The sequence below is a fragment of the Gymnoscopelus braueri genome (assembly GCF_963280865.1).
Source record: "Gymnoscopelus braueri genome assembly, chromosome: 7".
Classification (NCBI taxonomy): Eukaryota; Metazoa; Chordata; class Actinopteri; order Myctophiformes; family Myctophidae; genus Gymnoscopelus; species Gymnoscopelus braueri.
Genome location: NC_137608.1, coordinates 14,598,004 through 14,620,104, shown reverse-complemented (window position 1 = coordinate 14,620,104; position 22,101 = coordinate 14,598,004). Strand labels below are relative to the sequence as shown.

Here is a 22,101-nt window from a genome sequence, read left to right as displayed (position 1 = left end):
AACTAAAACAAGCTCCCAGAAGTTAATGAGGGACAAGGATTGTCAGACTCCTTGCATGACTCCGTGCATGTATCATATACACTCAGTGTATGTGATGAGATAAACAATATTGTCCTAAGGGAAATTTGCCTTGGACACACATTATCTGCTGTTAAAAATACAACGACGTAGTGCCTACATATATAGGCCGACTGCCAACAAAATGCAAATGCAGTTTGTGTGTGTGTTGTTTGTTGTCTTCCTGTTAGGAAGTTACTTCACTCTCCTCACCCACATGCACTGTGTATAGAAATGTATACCACACACGTCTTGCTCAATCTCACGACATGCACAAAGATGTTGACTCATGTGAAGTCCGAATTGGGAAGTAGATAAGATCGTACGCACACCCTCAGTGAGCTGCCCTGCACAACACCATACAGTACACTGTATGCTGACTCTTCCTTGGGATTATGGTGAGACTTTATTTTACATTTTAAATTTATTAGACCATGATTTATCACATGTAGTCACTTTGACAATACTTCAAACCGGAAAACTAATAATACATAAGCCACTGTTTGTCACTATACTACTGTAACACTTGTTTGTGTAGTTCACGCTGCTCCCCAGCGGTGTCTGTGACAGTAGAATAATATTCACAGAAGCTACTTCTCATTTCTTGTCTCATTAAAACAGTGACATGTCCCTTACACTTCCTGTAGTGGAACGGTGTCTGTGAAGGACAGTGCAGTATCACAGTATCTCTGTCAGATTAACATCCTCACAACGTATTGTACGGTACGTGCATTTTTATTTTTAATGGAAAGATGCTTTTCTTTCATGAGTGTATAATGGTAAATGAATGATTTGTCTCTTAGGTCTCATAGTCTCTTCACTTGATTGCCTCTTGACCATTTTGGGCTATATTTTCTTGCTTTTTATTTTATCCTTTAAATATTTTGGATTTATTGTCTTACATATACATCTGTAGCAATATATATACATGTATATGAGTATATGAGTTTGAAACAAAAGGCCAAAAACAAAACATCAAGTATACAGTACATTACACAGTATACACACACACACACACACACACACACACACACACACACACACACACACACACACACACACACACACACACACAATACAATACAATACAGTATACATAAGCATGCATAATACATATCTGTCCCTGGTGGAAACCTCATAAATGTCCAAAACTTACTTTTCAGGAATCAAATTAAAAAAATAGCAAATGTAGCAGATCTACAAGGTTATAGATCTGCTACCTTTGATGCTTTTGTGTGACGCTGTAGTATGATCAAGTAACTTGAACACAAAAAGTTAGAATATGGAGATTAGAGGTTTCTGCCGGACAGCAACGATATACACATGCGTTAGTGACACGTATTGTTTAGTTTGAACACTTTCATCCCTCAAATGTGAACAAAAGATGTATGGAGACAGAGAGCAGCCAAGACATCAGGGTATAAGCTTTCCGTGACTTAAAATGGACATATTTGTTTTCTTTGTAGGAAAGAGAATCAAACGTAATGGCGTTCAGGGCTCAGTTCAACACTGGAGGCGGCCCTGCTATTGAGCCCAAACTGGCAACTAAGCCCAGGGTAGCGTCTGCCCTTCAAGCCAAGATGGCCGCTCTAGAGAGGACTCTATCAGAGGCCACTATGGCCACCCCCGCTAGCTTCTCGCTTCCTAAACCTGTCATGGGGACCCTTGGGGCTTCTCGCACCGAGGACGTTGAGCCCTCGTTCCCCAAGCCGTCGGCGCTTAGAGGCAAGCCTGCATTAACACCTGGAAACAGCGAGCCTTCCACCAACCCTTTCCCCAGGCCTCCAGTGCTCAAACCGCCGGTGAACGCCATGTTCAACAAGGCCAACGTGTTTCCTGCCCCGGGCAACAACCCCCCGTGGATGAAAGAGCATCAGACAGAATCTACCGCTGTTGCCCCGCATCTCCCCGATGTCCCCAAACCCAAACTCCCAGGCTTCCCCAAACTCCCAGACGCCGCCAAACCCAAACTCCCAGGCGTCCCCAATCTCCCAGACGTCGCCAAACCCAAATTTCCAGGCGCCCCCAAACCCCCGGACGCCGCCAAACCAAAACCCCCAGGCGCCCCCAATCTCCCAGACGCCCCCAAACCCAAACTCCCAGATGCCCCCAAACCCAAACCTCCAGATGCCCCCAAACCGAAGACATCCTCCACCTCATCGTACCAGGAGTCCCAGTTTGCACAGTCCCAGACACCCAGCTTGATATCTATCCCCAAAAGGGACCAGAGTGTCACTTTTATACCTCCTTCTCTCTCGCACCTGCAAAACTCTTTTAACAAAAAGCAAGGTGTTACGGGAGGTATTGCTGTGGCGAAAGAGGCTCTCCGAACTTTTAACCCCAGTACCCCTGTAATCCCCAAACCTCCTCCAACAACCCAGAAACCGAAGTCTGGAACACCAGATGAACCTTTTTCACTAACGGAGAGCACAGATCCCTCTCTTCCAAAGAAGAAGCCCCTTCCTCCTATGTTTTCGCTGGGAAGTCCTCCACAGAAGCCCAACAGGCCACCCGATGTAGACTTACAGCGGTTTCAAAAGAACGGAGTATCTCTGAATGACGGTGAGAGACCCTAATATTGATGTGAGATTGTTAACTTGAATCATTTTTAAAAAAGTAATATTACATAATTACTTTAGTTTGTCATATTACTAATATGACAAACATTTTGAAAAATGTTGTGCATTTTCAGAGACAAATATTGTACTTTTACTCCACTATAATTATTTGAAAACTTTAGTAGTTACCTTGTAGATTTTGATTATCAATATCATTACAAAACATACATTACCCACTTCAGACCTATATACATTTCGGCCATTTGAAAATAGACGATTTACAAGCTTGCAATGCGTCGTGATGCGACGCATTGTGAGCTTGTAGATCTGATATTTTCAAAATATATTTTTATACAATAACGTCTCAGAGGCACTTACCCGTCGGGCAAGTACAGGTCAAATTCTACTTGCCCAAAGGTCATGCCCACTTGCCCGAAAAGTAAATTAAAATAATGTTAAATAAAATCGATAACTGCCGAGTGGCGACAGTCACTTTGAAAGTCTGAATGAGCACAACTGCTACTTGTAAAACTGTCGCATTATTTGTTCTTTCATGAATAACCAATAATATTTAATGAAGACGGTTGCTTCCCCATTCAAACGCACTTGCCCGTCGGGCAACCTGAAAGCAAACTCCACTCGCCCGAATGTTTTATTTACTTGCCACAGGCAGTCGGGCAAACGTTAGTGTCAACCCCTGTTATACATTTGAAAACTTGTGAAATGGGACATTCTGCATAATGAGTACTTTCTACTTTTGATACTTTAAGTACTTTGATACCAAAAATGTTGTACTTTTACTCAAGTACATTTTTAATTCCGGACTTTTACTTGTAACTTAGTATTTCTACATTGCAGTATTGATATTTTTACTTAAGTAAAAAATGTGAATACTTTTTCCACCACTGACAGGATCTCTCCAGACCAAGGCGTACGGGGGTGTCCGCTCACTTGCCATGTAAGTACAGCTATAGCACAATACTACTATGTCTTATAATGCTGTCAGCATACTATGCTGACAGCATATTATTGCTGCACAAATATACTGTAGCACTGTTTCTCAAAGTGGGGTCAAGGGACCCCCAGGGGTCCTTGTGGGACCAAATGGACCCTTTCAGATCTGTAACTCTGAGAGTATACAAATGGAACCTCTGTAGAAAGTTATACATTTGAGTATTTTATTTTATATATATCGTTGCTGTCGGGATGTCCAAAACTTTTTTATTTAAAAATAGCAGATCTACAGACTCAAACCTCTTTTTGAGCTTGTAGATCTGTTATTTTTGCGACTTTTGTGTGACACTGTTGGACTAGGTTGTATGACGAAGTAGGGCATTCATTCATTTACGGGGAAAAAAACAAATAGTTAAAATATGGAGATAAGAGGTTTCTGCCCAACAGCAACAATATATTATTTTCATTACAGTTGTCATATCAAACGTTTATAGGTCAGACTATTGACAATTATTGCTAAATAATCGGTGCTGGCAATCTTATAGGGTGAGCCAAACCATGTGTTGTATATCGTACCTGACGTCAGAGGATCAGAAATCACTAGTGTTTTAGTGAGTGAATCCAGAGACATTCTACAGACATGCAGTGCTGCAGTGACTGTTTCTTCTTCATCGCAAGTGATGTGGGTGTGTGGGTGAATGAAAAGGAAAACCACACACCTATATTCATCGCAAGTGATGTGTGGGTGAATGAAAAGGAGAACCACACACCTACAGTATATTCATCGCAAGTGATGTGTGGGTGAATGAAAAGGAGAACCACACACCTACAGTATATTCATCGCAAGTGATGTGTGTGGGTGAATGAAAAGCAAAACCGCTCACCTATAATCAGAATCACACAGTCAGACAGAAACTGCTATGGCCCTGTACTGTGTTGCTTCAAAGGAAAGAAAGTAAAGACAAGTAGAGACAAACAGCATTAAGCCTCTCCTCAGTCCTTTATTCGTTTTAATGCTGAAATTCTGGCCTTAAAGGAGTAGTTCACCCCCAAAAATATTTTCTATCATTTACATACCCCGTGAAGCCTTGAATTCATGGAGTTCTTTTTTGTTTATGTCGCATTCCTAAGCCAATAATTTGATGAGCGGCGGACTCTCCGGTAGGAGACTCAAAGAGTCCTACGCCGGTCATCAAATTATTGGCTCAGTGTGGAATGCGACAAAGACTAAAAGTTCTCCATGAATGTAAGAGTTCACAAGGCGCTCGGGTGGCGCAGTGGTAAAGTCCCTGCCCACCACCACGGAGGTTGTGGGTTCGATTCCACCGTGGTATACCCAGCTTTGTCGGGCGTCTATGCGAACACACTTGGACCATGTTTGGGGGATGGAAGCCGGGTGGGGAGGGTGATATTGGTCATGGCACGTACTCCTACAGGCTGGGGCGACACCTGTCAGCAGGGACTGGGAGTGTTGGGCGGGAGGGGTAGTCCTCCCGGTGGGGGCTCCTCACTGGCAGGTGAGTCAGCAACAGCAGTGAAAACACAGAAATGTGTGTGGGGAGAAATTAACTGGCATAACGACTAAATTGTGGAGAAAAGGGGGTTAAAAATATTGGCTACTCTAAATTTAAGTAATGACTCCTGGGTGAACTACTCCTTTAAGTTGTGTTCTGAGTGAGACACCGAGGTGAACAGTGACAAACCCAGAATCAGTGGCCAAACTGAGCACAGTACTAATATCTCAACTACAGACTCATACGGTCCACTTTGTTCCATTTGTACATTTTCAGAGTTAGGGGGTCCGTGGCCAAATGATGAATACCAAACTGGGAGTCCTTGAAATTAAACCTTTTCAGAACCACTGTGTGAGAACCACTTCAACCACACATTATTAATACTGAACGGCCACCGCGGCCTCTCAATAGGTTTTCTGTTTGACACAGGAAGCTGTTTTTAACAGATGTATCTCACAAGTAGTCTGACAGTTTCATAAGGAGGATTGAGGAACAAATCAATCTCTAAACATGACCCAATTGTGAGGATTTTCTTTCTATTGTAGCTACAGTATCCTGCTTCAGGTTGTAAACAATAACACAGCTGACACCTGAACGTTTAGTATCTGTAACCATTTCCATGGGAATGATCAAACAACCAGAAAAAACTAAACAAACAAAATCATTTCGGTAAGCTATAACTGTGCTACAAAATGCTCACTTATTACCAGTTCAGGTTATTTTCAGTTTGAGCCGACCAGATGTGGAGAAGGGTTTTCAAATGTGTCCTAGCAACATTACTTAGCAACTGTTCTTTCTCACCATGTTGTAGGAGCCCACCACAACCACAGGTGGAACAGGAGTGGAGCAGCTCCGATGACAACTATGAAGATATTGAGGAGGATATGAAGCCCATCACACCGTCTCTTCCCTCTCGAGGTGCCGGTTGATTTTCAATTAATACACCAAATAAATCAATATTTCGTTGCTGTCGGGCAGAAAATCTCCATATTCAAACTTTTTTGTGTTTTCTTGTTATGCGTTTGTGTTCTCTTCGTGGTGCGAAGCGACGCGTTTCGAACTTGTAGATCTGCTACTTTTGCTATTTTTGAATTTGAATCTTGGAAAAGTAACTGTTTTGGACATATGAGGTTTCCACCCGACAGAGACGATATAACCTGTCAATTGACATCTCACAAATGAATGTCATTTTACTCCAAAACAAATGAGGAATATTAAGAAACATGATTGTCATATTACCCCTGTGTTCTGTTCTCTTTACAGAGCATCTATCGCAGCAGATTGAGGTAATAATCATTATTCCACACAGCCTCCTTAAAGACCAGATGAAATGAAAAATATATATATAAAATAATATACAATATATCCCCCCCAAAAAAGAATAATTAAATTGCTTTGTATCTTTATATAAAAAGTCCAATAATTCCTGTCAAACAAAAGTGTCATGCATGATTACATCAGCAGGTACCAACCAATTTCAACAAATAATATGACAACCACCTGTCAATCAATCTTCCACACAGAGCTATGGTGGCTAAGATATTATGCTAGACACTAGAGGGCGGTGCTGTATGTTGAACTGAACAAACATGGCAGATGCATTATAAACTATTTCTTTTTTAAAGCTGAAGAGTATATTCAAATATGTTTCTGGAAACATTTGAGGTGAGAAATATGCTGTAACAGAAACTAGATTCAGCACTGCCTTGTTTGATATTTCTTTACTTTAAATACAGAAAGGTAAAAACATGGCAGGCTTTTGATTGATTGATTGAATACTTCATTAACAAGTTTGAAAACAGTGGGGGGAAAAAAATGCTAAAAGGATAACACAAAAATCCCCGGGGGGCTTGTTTCCATTGTGGCCCATTGTATACTCAATTCATCATCATGACATAGAATACATTACATATCAATGTTATTGGTGAAATTGTATTTAATTAACACCAATCCGAGCGTGTTATAACTCCGTGAGAATGTAAATTTGACCTCTGTTGATAACTGTACTTCCCAGAAGGTGGATTTGAACCGGGAACACATATGAAGGTGCTGTGTGTTTTCTGTTCAAATGTGCTGCCGAGCCAATCAAACAAAGTTATGCCACCTTCTGTAAACCCGGGACTACAGTTATACACATAGCCAGCCTATAGTGTCTTATAATCATCTTGTTTCCTACAGGCAGAATCCAGTGATGGCGATATGTATGAGGATCTTGATGAAAGATGGTGAGAGGCATCTGTTTTGACTCTGTCTTTTTCTCAGTCAGAAGGGCAATAGTGGGGGGGACACTATTGCGATTGACTGGTCTAATAATTTATTTATTTTCCCGACCGGCGCTAGTCTAGCACCCACGACAGCAGTGACAACACAGAAATGTGTGTGGGGACTGGGGAGGAATTAATTGGCATAACGACTAAATTGGGGAGAAAAAGGGGTAATTTTTTTTTGGCTTCTCTAAAAAAAAAAAACATTACATAGTAGATGCCCGCGGGGCTCGGGCAGCTAGAATCAAGTGCTGCTATGATAGACTGACTTACCAGGGATCAGATTACTGCAGCCAATATATGGGGGAACAAAGTTGTTCCCCCGTCAGTTAAAATGAGAGCCGAGAGTGCACTCTCAAAGCGCCTCAAGCTATACCTCCGTGGAATCAAAGTGCACCGTGGCATGTGTGATCATGGATCCGATTCCTTATTAATCGAGGTGAAAACATGCAATTTTAATGTCATTGTCAATGTCTCTTATTGTAGGCTGCTAGAGCATAGGCTACAGCTGACATCTCGCCTATATTGTGTTAGAACAGCATTTTGGGTTTGTCGGGTCCATAAAATAATGGGTGCCGTCCAGGTCGTCTTTCTTTTTTCTTCTTTTTTATGTCGGCTCCACTCGGATCTCGGAAACCAATTTCAGGTTCCATTAGGGTTTGGGTCCGTCATTGTGAAGAGCTCTATATCTAATCTAATACGTTCATTATTTAGTTCCTTATTACTAAGTGATGTTTATTGAAATGCAATGTTTCATGTAGTTCTTCTAACTTTCACTATAGAGTATAAAGCTTGAATGTCCCTTAAATGGAAAGTCTGAAAATTACTTTAGCATTTACAATTTGTTTATCCAGAGCTAATTAAATTCCGAGTCCATTTGGTTACATTTGTATAGCCAACTTTTTGTGCTTGTCTCAATGTGAGGATTTAGCACAGAAATGGGTGGATATATTAGCAACAGAGTGTGACATACAAGTGTACAGTACAGCTGGAATTTGCAATATCCTGCTCTAACATTAAAATTACTTAAATACTTAATTCTATGTTCCAATCAATTTTTTACAAATCAGGCCAGTGCAGGAGACGATAGAAACCAACAATTCAAAGGAAATTACGAAAAAGGACAAGAAACAGCTACAGCAGGAGAAGAAACTGCAGGAAGCCAACGAGAAGAGGGAACAAGAAGCTAGAAAGAAGTTTAAGGTAAAGTGATAAGCAGACTCTCCAGATGTGTTATGTTGTGTCATTTATACTGGATTTGATTGGATATTTATGTGATTCTTTAGGTTTCTACTTATCTTTACAGCAATATTCAACTTTGGTAGAACCTTAGGTTACTGGACATAATATAAGTCCAACTATTATCAATCTTTATTTGTTACTTCTGTGCTCTGTGCGTGAGAAACCGGAAACAGTGTTTGTTGAAACACTTTTAAAAATGCAAACAACTTGCATTGTCAAAAATACTAATCTAAACAAATGCAAACAAAGCAGTTTGCATTCGTTGTGGTAAAAGTGGGATTTTTTTGACATTTTCACCATAAAGTGAAAGTAAAAGGAATAGCTACTTCTGGTTCCTTAGAGCACAGAAACAACAGATAAAGATGATGAACAATATTTGGGCTTATCTCGTGCCCAGGGTTGTATTGACTGACGTACAACCAAAGGTTCTACCAAAGTTAAATATTACTTTAATATCAACACAATATATGAAATTGCTTATATCCTTGCACTCATTCACTCATACACAATGGTTTGAAACTTGGAGACCCAGTTTTAAAGGAGTAGTTCACCCAAAAAAAAAATTCTATCATTTTACACATGCCGATGCCGTGAACTGTTGAATTCATGGAGATTTTTTAGTTTTTGTCTCATTCCTTAGCCACTTATTTAATAATTTGAGTTTGAATTGAGTTTGGTACAGCAGCCACCCAGTCATTGAATTATTGGCTTAGGCTTAATGTGACAAAAACAAAAAAATCTCCATGAATTCAAGGCTGCATGGCGTGTGTAATAAGTCGAAAATAAGTCATTTCTTGGGGAAAACTACTCCTTTAAGTTGTACGAATTCAAGTCAAGCAGCAAATATAGTTGACAGCTGTTTTTCCACACCTTAAGATTAAAGGGCCAGTCCAGGTAGTCTTCGAGGCAACGGTACGACTAGACTGTAAAAAAGGAAAGACAGATCTGGCTCTGAAGAAGGGAGAGACCATAGACGTAATACGAGTCACAGACAACCCGGAGGGGCGATGGCTGGCCAGGAACACTGATGGCTGCTGTAAGTTACTCAGTACACACGCACACATGCATGCACTCACGGACGGACGCACGCACGCACGCACGCACGCACACACACACACACACACACACACACACACACACACACACATAGGGTTGTCACGGTTATGAAATTTTACATGACGATTAATTGTCACTCAAATGATTGCGATTAACGATTTAATTGTGTTTTTGTCTTATTTACATTTCTGTTTGGCTTTTTTTTTTTTTTTTTAATAACTTTTTAAATAAATGTTTTCCTTTTTTCACAGAAAGTTGTAACATGAATGTATTCAATTAAACAAACTGGAATAAAATAAATTAAAAGACATACAATACAAACAAAAAAACAAAACACAAAATAATAACAAATAAGGGAGGGCAAGCGGCATATTACAGTGACAATACTATAGACTCACACACAGTTAAATATTCATACATACAAATAAACAAACACATAAGAGCACATCAGAAGTTAAATTGTAAAAGTACAACCGGGGCTTTCCAATCTATAGAATCACTTCCCTTATAAATCAAGGTAGATAGATCCTTGGGCAAATAATCTATCAGTGGCTGCCATATATCCATGAAGTTATTTTCCTTCCCTTTTATTTTAGCACTGAGTCTTTCCATTGGGAGTACTCTATATATTTCTCTATACCACTGTGTCACTGATGGAGGTTTTTCGTGAATCCAGTTGAATAAAATGCATTTTCGGGCCACACAGAGGAGCTTATCAAGAAGCTTAGCTCTTCTAGGATCTAGAACCCCAAATTTAGATGGCAGCCCTAATAAAAATTGCCCAGGATCTTTCCAGATCTTAGACTGAAAAATTGAACTCAATTCTTTTACTACACAAGACCAGAATTTGGAAATCTTGGAACACTCCCAGAAACAGTGTACTGTATATAAGTACCAACCTCAGTTTTGCATTTGATACACAATGGGGACCTACCGGGGTCAATTTTGTTTAGGATTTGAGGTGTCCTATGCTGTCTATGTAGTATCCTATACTGCATCTCTTTGAATCTGTTGCTTATAAAGGTAGTTTGAGAAGATTTAATGCAGTCATCCCAACATTTCTTGTCGTACTCAGTTTGTAAATCCTTTTCCCATCTTCCCACCACAATATCTATATTTTGTGTGTTGAAGCTTTGAAAATTATCATAGAAGTAAGAAATCAAACCTTTCTTCCTAGTAAAATGCATAATAGAGTCTTCTAAAGGCCCAAGAAGAGGCTTGTCTCGAGGAAACTTGGTGTCATTATTGATAAAGTGGCGAACCTGTAAATAAGCAAAGAAGTCATTCCGAGGTACTCCGAATGAGTTCTTAACCATCTCGAATGACATAAGAACACCACTGGCATCAAACAGGTCTCCTATAACTCTAATACCTCTATTATACCAAGACCGGAAAACGGCAGGGGCAAACTGTCTATTACCTATGAGTGGTGTCAAGAATGAGGACATGTTCTTCCTTCCCAAGGTTATAATGTTTTTCCAAATCTTTATCGAATTTGAGAGTATTGGACTATCAGAAGATTTAAAGTGTAATTTTTGTATATTTGTGAGTTCTGCTAGTAGTACATAGGGAGAACATTCCCATGTCTCAAGGGGTTCTGGTCCGCCAATAAGATAGTCATGTACCCACTCATGTATTGTACGACAGTGGCAGGCCCAGTTATAAAATTTAATATTTGGAAATGCCAATCCCCCCCTGTCCTTGGGCAGTTGTAATATCCTCATACTTAGTCTAGATTTTTTACCATGCCATATAAATTTAGAAAAGTCCCTTTCTATTTCTCGAATTACTTTCTTGGTAATGTATAGAGGTAACATTTGCATAGGGTAAAGAAGCCGGGGTAACACATTCATCTTAATTAGGTTTATTCTACCCATCCAGGAAACCGGAAGGTCAAACCATCTTGTGAGATCACTCCTAACACTCTGTAACACATTAGAGAAGTTTAACCGTAGTAGTTGGCTTTTAGGCTTTGAAGTTGCACATGGCAGATATGACACATAACCTAAATATACAAAGAAATGATTGACATATTTGGTAAAACATTTTCAAAAAACACTTAATAGTGGAAGCAGCCGATCTACAAGCTCACAACGCCTCGCATCACGACGCGTTGTGAGCTTGTAGATCTGCTATTTCCACAATCTTTTTAAATGTTTGAAAATATATGAACGATATATGCGATTATCTCAAATAATTGCAATTAGACCATTATATAATAATTGTGACAGGTCTAACACACGCACACACACACACACACACACACACACACACACACACACACACACACACACACACACACACACACACACACACACACTCACACACATAGTGTGTGGCAAATAAAAAAAAATTGCCTCTTCTTCTTTGTTTATGAGATGTTCTCTGCTGTTTCAGATGGCTACGTGAAGACTGATTCTATTGACATTGACACTGATCGTTTGAAAAAACAGAGCTCAAGGGCGCCTCTGTCTAACTCGTCTGAAGAACCAGACCAAGAGATTTATGATGATATTGGGGCTGAGGTCTCCAGGTTTGTAGCAAGAACAATGCCACAAATACATTAGTGAAACGTTAATTTGACTTCTAAGAGATAAAAGCTCTCCAAAACCAACCTTCAGGCATTTCAGTAATCTTCCTTTGACCTGTTTCTTTCAGTGATGGACAAGGCCAAAATGGTGAGTGATGGGTTGTTTGGATTTTCATTCGCAACGACAGTTAATGTATTATAATCAAATAATATGGTTTCTTTGTAATAACATTTGTACACTTTTTAAAACAGGTGAGGATGATGATGATGATGATGATTATGTTGTGGTCGAAGATGAATGGTAATAATATATATATATAATACTAACTATTTCCACTACCATTAAAGTTTGTCTGCAGAACAGAATCATTCTATCCTTTCTCTAGCTTTAGAATTGTATATTCTTATGTTTGAGAGACACCTGGTGGTTGGCACTGTTATTGCAGCCATCGTTCTGTACATGAGGTTTGCTCTCATGCTGTTAAACCAAACCACACCCATACCAATAGAAATTTCTAAATGTTTGAGCAATTTAACCTTTGTAGATAATTACATACTGTACAGTATGTACGTCAATAGTAAACAACCCTCTTTTTCAGCTTTCCTCCTCCACCACCACCGACTGGATATGAAGGTAAACATGTTAACATTTAAAGACAGCTTTTACCAATGTCATTGTAAATCACATATTATTGACAACCCTCAAAGTCCTGGTATTATTATTACTAGAGTTGACTGAAGTAAAGTTAAAAATAAACTGTGCTTTTGTCCTCAGATGATTTTTATGATGATGTTGGATCCGCACCACCGCCTCTCGACTGGTAAGGCTCAGAGGCACACATAATAATAATAATAATAATAATAATAATAATAATAATAATAGTATTTATTGTCCCCTCAGGGATATTCATCTTCAAAATCTGTTCCAACAGAAAAACACATAACCATGTAGCACACAACAACATAGCACACAACAACATACTGTAACCAAGACAACACATGAAGTCCCCAGTATACACAGAACCATCATATTAGAGAGGCAGATTGTTTAGTGCTGCAATGGCTGAAGGGAACTACTGAACTCCTACTAAAACAAACCTTTTGCCATTTAAAAGTTCTGTATCTTCGTCCAGGTGGCATGAGTCTGTAGTGACGATATACTGTAGGGGATGATCAAGTGTCATTTGCTATTGTGAGTGTTTGCTATTTGCTATGTGTGATGGCTTTATTGTTCATATCTGAAAGTGTGGGTGTGGGAAGTCCGATAATCTTAGAGGCAATATGGGTATTATCGAAAAGTTTGTTTTTGTTAGACATGGACATTGCTATTTATATTATTATGACCAATTAAGTCTTTTTTCTTCATCTGCACACACGTGTCTTTTTTATTTCCATAGTCTCCCTACAAAGGAAAAGATAGAGGTGATGGATCCAAAGAAGAAGAAGACATTTGACAAAGAAGAAAAAGAGTTCAGGAAGAAGTTTAAAGTAAGAGCTCTTGCTACTGTATGTCTGCATGTGTATGGCTATACAATAACATACAGTCTTGACCTTTGACCCCATCATCATCTATTGTTTGTTGCTGAAATTTCTATCATTGTCCATGTTTTAGTTTGCAGGAGAAATCCAGGTGCTGTACAGTGTTACTATAGCAACGACTTTGACCAATAAGAAATGGGGAAACAAAGATTTGCCTCTGAACCCAGAAGAAGAGATTGATGTCATTGAAGAAGCTGTTGATGGCAAACTGATCGGCAGGAATAGGCAAGGAAAATGTAAGCTTGCATTACACTTATTTTACGCTGTATAACAGGTATGGGACGATAATCGTTATTATCGTTTATCGTAATGAAAAACCACTCATAATAATCGCATCGCGGCTACTTAAATTTATGGTGAAATTGTATACTTGATAAAACGAACCACTCTTACTTCACTCTACACAAATCAATTCGGCAAAAAAAGCTCACAAAAAGTTAACAAAAGTGGCATTTTAAGTTTTAAGCATATTTTGATTATCGCGATAATATCGTTGATTGCAATACTTTTTGCCACAATAATCGTGACATGTAATGTTCATATCGTCCCATCCCTACTATATAACAGATTGGTTTGAGTGGGTGTACATCTTAAAAACATACATAATTATAATTATGCTGTTCTTTTTCAGTCGGCTATGTGGCCATGGTGAACGTTGCACAGTGAGTTTATTTGTGTCACACACAGAAACACAACCAGTTCAGAGAGAATATGCACATGATTATGCAAAATATGGCCGAGTCTCTCTCTGTGTACGTCAGTGTTTCATGGATTTGATTTTTTTTTCTTTCTTCATTTTAAACAGGCATGACGATATCTATGATGACATCGGAGAGGGTACGTATTTGTCAGTGTTTGAATTTGCTAATTTGAATTTTATCATAAAATTCAAATGATATTGTTCAAAGATATTTGTGCTAACAGACAAACACAATTAAAAGTATTCATTCAAAATGTCTCTTTTCCCCCAAAAGATTGCATCTATGATAACTGATGGCTGAAACAACAAGAAGAGCTTATGTGGTTATGTTTATTATATGTTTATTTGATTATTGTTGTTATCATTTTATAATTTATTTTCATTTTTCACCAATGAGTGTGTGTGTGTGTGTGTGTGTGTGTGTGTGTGTGTGTGTGTGTGTGTGTGTGTGTGTGTGTGTGTGTGTGTGTGTGTGTGTGTGTGTGTGTGTGTGTGTGTGTGTGTGTGTGTGTGTGTGTGTGCATGTCTGTGTGCTCACCTGCATGGATGTCAATAAGTTATTGGTTGTTGTAGTAGAGATGATAGATTTGCACTGTTTTATAGTTGGAAATTGGTTAAATCTGGTACAAAGCATTTTTTCTCTTTTAGATCAATGTAAACTAAACTAATCTAAACCAAACTGACTTATACAAATGGAGCCCAGACAATGGCATGAATCACTAGACAGCCTCATAATACCATACAGTATAAATATTTCTGCATATTAATGATGAATACATTTTGCTGTGCTTTTGTTTTCCTGGTTGATCTGCAAATGTAGCCAATAAAGATTTCACATCATTGATTTCGATAAACATGATTTTGCTTCTTTGTTTTTTTTGCGTCCATCAATGTAATGATGAATCTGTAATAACAAGTAGAAGGAGTCCTCCTCAACATGGGGAGGTAAATGCAATTTCCCATAGAAAGGAGGTGTCATTCACTGCTGACGTTTTTCTGTTTTTCCCTTTTCTCCTTTGTACATTGTGTTTTGTATTTGTTGATGACACATATTAGTTTATTTGTTATGCTATGTTGGTGAATTTAATACATAGGACCACAATGGAAACCCAGGACTTTATGTTATCCTTTTAGCCTTAATGTCTGACTGTACCTCGTGCTGTTTACATTTCTGACTAATAAAGTATCCATAGAATAGCATAGAAAAGAAAACAGGGTGGTAGTTGCCAGGGTCTAATTTGCTTCCTTTTTTTAACAGAGGGGTGACTCTCGCTAGTTTGAAATCTTGCGGGACGTGCCCCTGGCTGATGGAGAGTTATGTTATGTGGGCAATAATTGGTGCAATAGAGGGGGGCTGCGTCTCTGAGAAAATTTGGAAGGGATGTTGTCGTGCCCTGTGGCCTTGTTTTGTTAAACACATCATCAGTTGTCACCATGGTGAGTTTAAAGTCATCTTCGCGTCCATCTAGATTTTTGTAGAATGCTTGGATGTGCTTTACTAGCCTGGTAAACCCTCCCTCCGGAAATCTCATTTCTATTTGATTGGAATCAAATAGAAATGAGATTTCCGGAGGGAGGGTTTACCAGGCTAGTGCTTTACCCCATATAGCCCAGAATGAGAGGGCAGTATGTTAACCAGTGTGGTTGCTATGGTTGCAAAGAAGTTGTTTAGGTGATTTGCCACATCCAGCTTATCTGTAATTAGCGTGCCGTGCCATCCGAATTGATGTTGATGTTTGCGGATCTGGTTTTCTGTTTCTTACTGCAGTCTAACTGATTAAATATCTTCCAGAGAGCTCCCGTGGTTTGTTCATGTTTTCATCAACTTTTTCATGGTAGTAGTTTTTTTCTGCTGTTTTTATCATGCCAGTTACCTTGTTGCGAAGGATGTTTCATTTTGTATATTCTATACATTTTGATGCCAATACTTTTGTACTTTAATCAAGTACATTTTGAATACCGAACTTGTACTTGTAACAGACTATTTCTACAAAAGGGTATTGATACTTTTACTTAACCCATTAAGACCGGGAGCACATCTGTGTCACTCTAGATTTCTTTGGCTATTCAAAAATAACAGATATACAAGCTCATAGCGCGGCACCGGGTGCCGCACTACGAGCTTGTAGATCTGATTTTTTATTTTTTATTTGTGCAAATCTTTGAATATATATATATTATATATAATATATATTTTTAAAGCAGACATTTGTAACTCAAATATTTGCTCATGGGGGTCCCTTTGTATATATATTGTTATAGCTTTTTTTCTCAAAAAACTGTTATGATTTAGAAAACCTTTTTTGAATCAGTCCTCAGGTCTTAACTCTTAATGGGTAAAAAAAAAAGATTGTGAGTACTTCGCAGCTTCAGCCTCCTCCAAGCCAAGCTCCATCATCATCATCATCATCACCATCGCTCTAGTCTCGCGAGAAGTCACGAAGTTTCCGGTGTTGTGTGTGTATTATGTTCCTGGACAAACATGGCGGCCAGCTTCCGCGGCCGTCCTATCCGAAGTCTGCGGATGCGAGGTAAAAAAAAAAACAGAAAGCGAGCGAGAGAGAAAGAAAGCAACGGGGGAAAAAACAAGCTTTTTATCTACGACTGACTGTCGCCTTGGACGATATCTCGTTGTGGGAAATTATAGATTTTTACGGTCGTCGCGGTGCCGCTCGAGCGACGGCCTCTCGGCCGGCGGCCGTTGCTTTTTTACTCTCTCTCTCTCTCTCTCTCTCTCTCTCTCTCTCTCTCTCTCTCTCTCTCTCTCTCTTAATAACCGTTGTCTCTCTGTCTATGTATCCCCCTTAATGTGTGTGTTTTATTTGTGTCTCTCTGTCTCCCTGTCTCTCTGTCTGTCTCTCTGTCTGTCTCTCTTTCTTTCTCTCTTAATAAGCGTTGTCTCTCCGTCTCTCCCTTAACGTGTGTGTATGTGTGTTTTAATATGTGTGTGTGTGTGTGTGTGTGTGTGTGTGTGTGTGTGTGTGTGTGTCTCTCTCTCTCTCTCTCTTAATAACCGTTGTCTCTCTGTCTATGTCTCCCCAATAACGCGTGTGTGTGTGTGTGTGTGTGTGTGTGTGTGTGTGTGTGTGTGTGTGTGTGTGTGTGTGTGTGTGTGTGTGTGTGTGTGTGTGACAGGTCGGAATGACAGCGGAGAAGAGAACGTACCGCTCGATCTGACCAGAGGTAAGAAGAAGAAAGCACTAATAGTCTGTTAATAATAACGTTACAACAATAAATAACATGCATTTTAATAAATAAACACTCAATAAAGACTGTGCTGGTCGCACCAGACGCCCCCCCCCCTCAAATGACGTTATTTTCTACTGAGTAAAACTGTTTCTCAGTTGAAAATAATAAAAGCCTTTTTTTTGGGTCATATTATATAACAATAATCAGCCCCCAAATGTCCTTAATCCGTTCACATCACAGCAACAGTGACAGCGATTATTATTATTATTGGTCAAAATGGATGAGTATCATCATTTCTGCAAAGCGGTGAATGAACCCCCTGTGTGTGTGTGTGTGTGTGTGTGTGTGTGTGTGTGTGTGTGTGTGTGTGTGTGTGTGTGTGTGTGTGTGTGTGTGTGTGTGTGTGTGTGTGTGTGTGTGTGTGTGTGTGTGGAAAAAGTACTCAAATGTTTTACTTAAGTAAAAGTACCAATAATACAATATAAACATACTCTGTTACAAAAGTATTGGCATAAAAATGTACTTAAAGTACCAAAAGTAAAAGTACTAAATATTTGAAAATAGCCTATGTATAAAATAGGGCTAAAGTGGTTAATGTATGTTTCATAATATCATAGTTTATATCTGAAAAGTAACTAGTAACTAAAGTTTTCAAATAATTGTAGTGGAGTAAAAGTACAATATTTGCCTCTGAGATGTAGTGGAGTAGAAGTAAAAGTATTGGAAATTGGAAATACTCAAGTAAAGTACAAATACCTCAAAATTGTACTTAAGTACAGTACTTAAGTAAATGTACTTAGTTACTTTCCACGTGTGTGTGTGTGTGTGTGTGTGTGTGTGTGTGTGTGTGTGTGTGTGTGTGTGTGTGTGTGTGTGTGTGTGTGTGTGTGTGTGTGTGACATACAGTGGAGGAAAAGCCCTTAATAGCTCTTGCTAATACCTTAATCGTTGTTGTCGTTGACTCTAGTGTCAGGGGATGATTGATCCCCCCCCCTTGGCTGCTGCTGCTGGTTGTTGTTGTTTGTGTTGTTGTTGTCCGCCAGGTAATTACAACAATGTAACAACAGGCATATAATAACAAGCGAGGATAGGAGGGCAAGCTAACTGGGCTATCATAGCTAGGTTAGCAGCGTTAGCTATACTGTCTGCCACAGCACAGCTAACCACTACCAGCCATGTTGTTTTGATTGGTGTGTGTGAATGGGACAGATCACACTTGATTCACAAGCCCTGATATTATTTAGCTGGCACAACCTGCACTACGTGATACTGTGGTGGTGGAGGTTGTTGTTGTTGTTCATTGTTGGCTGAATGAAAGGTTTTTGGAGGAGGTGGTGAGCTGCGAGTGGCATGGACCTAATAGCCTTGGATCAAGACTATCATAGATGTATTTGATCGAGTCTGACTTTTACTTTCGTATCATAGATATGCAAATGTGAGAAAAAATGATAAAATACATCTATGATAGTCTCGATCCCAGGCTAAAACAACACAGTATCTCCGATGATCCGTTTTATTTGTGTCCAATTTTGGACTATAGGTGTTGTTTACTTTTTGTAGGTCAAATTTTACATTCATATACAGTACATTCATAGTCATTGATTGATTTGATTGAATGCTTTATTAACAGTTTGCAAAATAGTACAGTGGTACAATTATGCAATGATGCTAAAAGGATAACACAAAAAAAGTGCTAAGCGCTTGTTTCCATTGTGGTCCTATGTATTCAATTCAATGTCTTCAGCATCATCATATGCAATCTGTTTATTGGGGATGGATCATAGTAGGTAGCCTATTTGTCTGCTATTGCTGAAGATATGTCATGTTTGAGCAATCTTTTATGACATTTTGTGAGTGCCAGGTGTTACATTAACAACCTTGTAGGTCAATTTTTACATTCATATTCACTATAGTCAGTTAGTCACACATCTTCAGCATAATCATATGTAATCTGTTTATCAGGGATGGATCATAGGTATTTGTCTGCTGTTGCTGAAGATGTGTCAGGATGTTTGAGCGATCTTGTATGACATTTTGTCAGCTTTGTTGTTCAAGTGAACACGCATACATGGTAGCTATGATTGAATGATGTTACAAATGATTTGACTATGTTAGCATTGAATGTTTTATTTACACAAGCCTGGATTTAACTCTTCAGTCTTGCCTTTGCATGAGAAAAATCCACTTAAAATATGAAGCAAAGTCCCACCCTCCAGCTGTGTTTTCCATTTAAATTGGATATAGTGTAGTATGGGTGATTTGAGGGTTGCTAAATTTCTAAATGCATGTAGGCAATGTCTTAACCCGAGTCCATGGATGTTCTGTCATTCGCAAGTGAAGGGTTTTCTCAAATTCACATAAAGCTTGACACCATTTGAAGACTCAAAGCACTTCATGTTTTTTGATACATTTTGATGCCTTTAAGTCAACAACCAAGAGAATAACTTGCACATTAATGATCACATTTCAGTCTGTGATGCCAAGGTTTCTTTACATGCAATATTTGGTAAATGATTTGATTAATTAGGAAATAGTGTATGTATTCCTTTTCATACAGTATTTATATAAACATAGTTGCACTCTTAAATCTCTGTATTCACCTTGTGAGCAAATCTAATGTATCCGGTGAAATATACCAGCTAATCATCTTCTCACTATTAAGGAACTGATTCTTTAGTATAATATCCACCTCTCCCTTCATTCAAACAACTTGTAAACATTATGGGAATCACATATTCCCTTATTCAATGTGTCTGTTCTGAGCTTGTCTACACTGTACACAATCACTCTGTGCAGCAAAAGCATCTTATGCCCGATTTGTACTTGGCACGCTAGGTGTCGCACACGGAAATAGCAGATCTACAAGCTCACGACATGTCGCAGTGTGACACGTTGTGAGCTTGTAGATTGGCTATTTTTCCAAGTTTGCGACACCCGTGCGAAACTAAGTATAACTCAGGCTTTACTTCCTGCAACATATCAATTACGGTTCAGTGGATGACTCATATTATGGAAATACTACCTAAATCCTTGTCTTGGTTACAATGTATTTTTTTCTCTCCTTCTTCTGTAGAACCTTCTGACAACTTCCGTGAAATACTTCAAAATGTGGCCAAGCCTCATGGAGTCAGTAACATGCGAAAACTGGGCCACCTGAACAACTTCATAAAGGTAGCGGCTGTCAAATTATGTCACTGTGTTTTTCCATTTGAATGTTTTTTCTTTTTACCTTGTTCTTTGGATCACTGCAGAGGAAACGAGAGGAGGGGGAGAACGCTAAGCTGTGGTTGCAGTGGTACAAGCTCACTGCGTAGGGGAGAGTGACTCTCTGTTAAGTGATCTGCAGAGATTGACTCGCTCGCTGTGTTCCCTTTCCTCTCCCTGTACTACTAGCATAGCCACTGAGTGACCTCTCCTTGGTCCTCTCCTCCTGGGTGTTGTAACTGTGCCTGTCATTGTGATGCTGACAGTGAGTTGTAACGGGAGCTCTAAGGGATGGGGAAAGCAACCGTGACCTAATGGTGCGTCAACACCAGCACTCTTGACTTTGAAACCTGAGATTTACCAATGTCTGGTTAATCCAATGTAGTTATTTAGTCACAAGCTCTTGTTAATACACCGGCTCAGTGGGCTTGTGGTTAGAGTGTCCGCCCTGAGACTGGGAGGTCGGAGTTCGATCCCCGGTCATACCAAAGACTCTAATAATGGGACCCAGTGCTGCTTGGCACTCAGCATCAAAGGTTGGATTGGGGATGTACTTGTAATTGTAAAGGGCAAGGCTTACTTACTTACTTACTTACTCAGTGGGCTTGTGGTTAGTGTCTGACGCTGAGACTGGGAGGTTGGGTAGGAGTTCGATCCCTGGCCGGGTCAAACCAAAGGCTGGATTGGGTGTAAATCCCTGTGACATACTAGCGTCATGTCCAGGGGGTGTACTTGAACTTCAAGCTGCCTCACGCTACAGAAACAGGAGATAGGCTCCTGCCCTATGGGCAGTGTTGTATTGGTGATTTTGTTAGTGGTGGGATGCTATTTTAACGTCGCTCAACACCTACGCTACAGGTCACACAATGGACAATTGATATGCATCTAGGCTCATTCCCATGTTAATTCACGTGGTGTGACACCCGGCAGTCGGGAGCCTTTGTAAACTTTGTTGAGGTGTGAAATTGTGAATTAAGGGTTGTTTTAAATCGATGCGTGCGTGTGCTCCTGCTCAAAAAAAGGGGTTGCGCGGCGTGTTACCGCGTCCCAAGACCAATGCATCCCTGCATTGGTCTTGACCACATGGCCACATGGCTCTGCAAGGCTTACTACTACTCTTGTTAATTCTTTGAATTGATTAGATATTTATAAAACCCACAGACAGAGATACCCACTTTCACTTTCAAAATGCTTCACGCATTGTGAGATTGTAGATTGGCTATTTTTGCCACTTTTGCGTGAAAATCTTGTATGACATTAATTTTAGAAAACACTTGAAGAGTTTACATAATGG

At 39.5% G+C, this 22,101-nt stretch overlaps 2 protein-coding genes across 2 annotated transcripts in view; both read left to right on the top strand.

The window, feature by feature from the left end:
- The first annotated feature begins 349 nt into the window (after positions 1–349).
- On the top strand, positions 350–15,263 carry LOC308089647 (FYN-binding protein 1-like). The gene is made up of 19 exons (XM_080434504.1): positions 350–455; positions 679–780; positions 1,524–2,619; positions 3,528–3,573; positions 5,895–6,001; positions 6,347–6,369; positions 7,262–7,308; positions 8,418–8,550; positions 9,466–9,625; positions 12,043–12,178; positions 12,304–12,323; positions 12,428–12,476; positions 12,775–12,809; positions 12,951–12,996; positions 13,573–13,663; positions 13,788–13,950; positions 14,346–14,376; positions 14,520–14,551; positions 14,689–15,263. Exons 3-19 carry the CDS (start codon positions 1,542–1,544, stop codon positions 14,706–14,708), a joined length of 2,217 nt encoding a protein of 738 aa, XP_080290630.1. The 5' UTR covers positions 350–455; positions 679–780; positions 1,524–1,541; the 3' UTR covers positions 14,709–15,263.
- A 1,620-nt stretch (positions 15,264–16,883) lies between these two features.
- The window catches only part of LOC308088561 (rapamycin-insensitive companion of mTOR-like), a 44,922-nt gene continuing 39,704 nt past the window's right edge, over positions 16,884–22,101 (top strand). The window contains exons 1-3 of the mRNA XM_080433051.1: positions 16,884–16,945; positions 17,550–17,597; positions 20,677–20,774. Coding sequence (XP_080289177.1) covers positions 16,897–16,945; positions 17,550–17,597; positions 20,677–20,774 — 195 coding nt within the window. The 5' untranslated portion in view covers positions 16,884–16,896. The remainder of the gene's footprint in view (positions 16,946–17,549; positions 17,598–20,676; positions 20,775–22,101) is intronic.

Excerpts from the sequence above, each read along its gene's own strand:
- LOC308089647 (XM_080434504.1), top strand. The coding sequence starts at position 1,542 with ATGGCGTTCAGGGCTCAGTTCAACACTGGAGGCGGCCCTGCTATTGAG. Across the intron at positions 2,620-3,527 it reads CGGAGTATCTCTGAATGACG|GATCTCTCCAGACCAAGGCG; the intron begins GTGAGAGACCCT and ends CACCACTGACAG. Across the intron at positions 3,574-5,894 it reads GGTGTCCGCTCACTTGCCAT|GAGCCCACCACAACCACAGG; the intron begins GTAAGTACAGCT and ends ACCATGTTGTAG.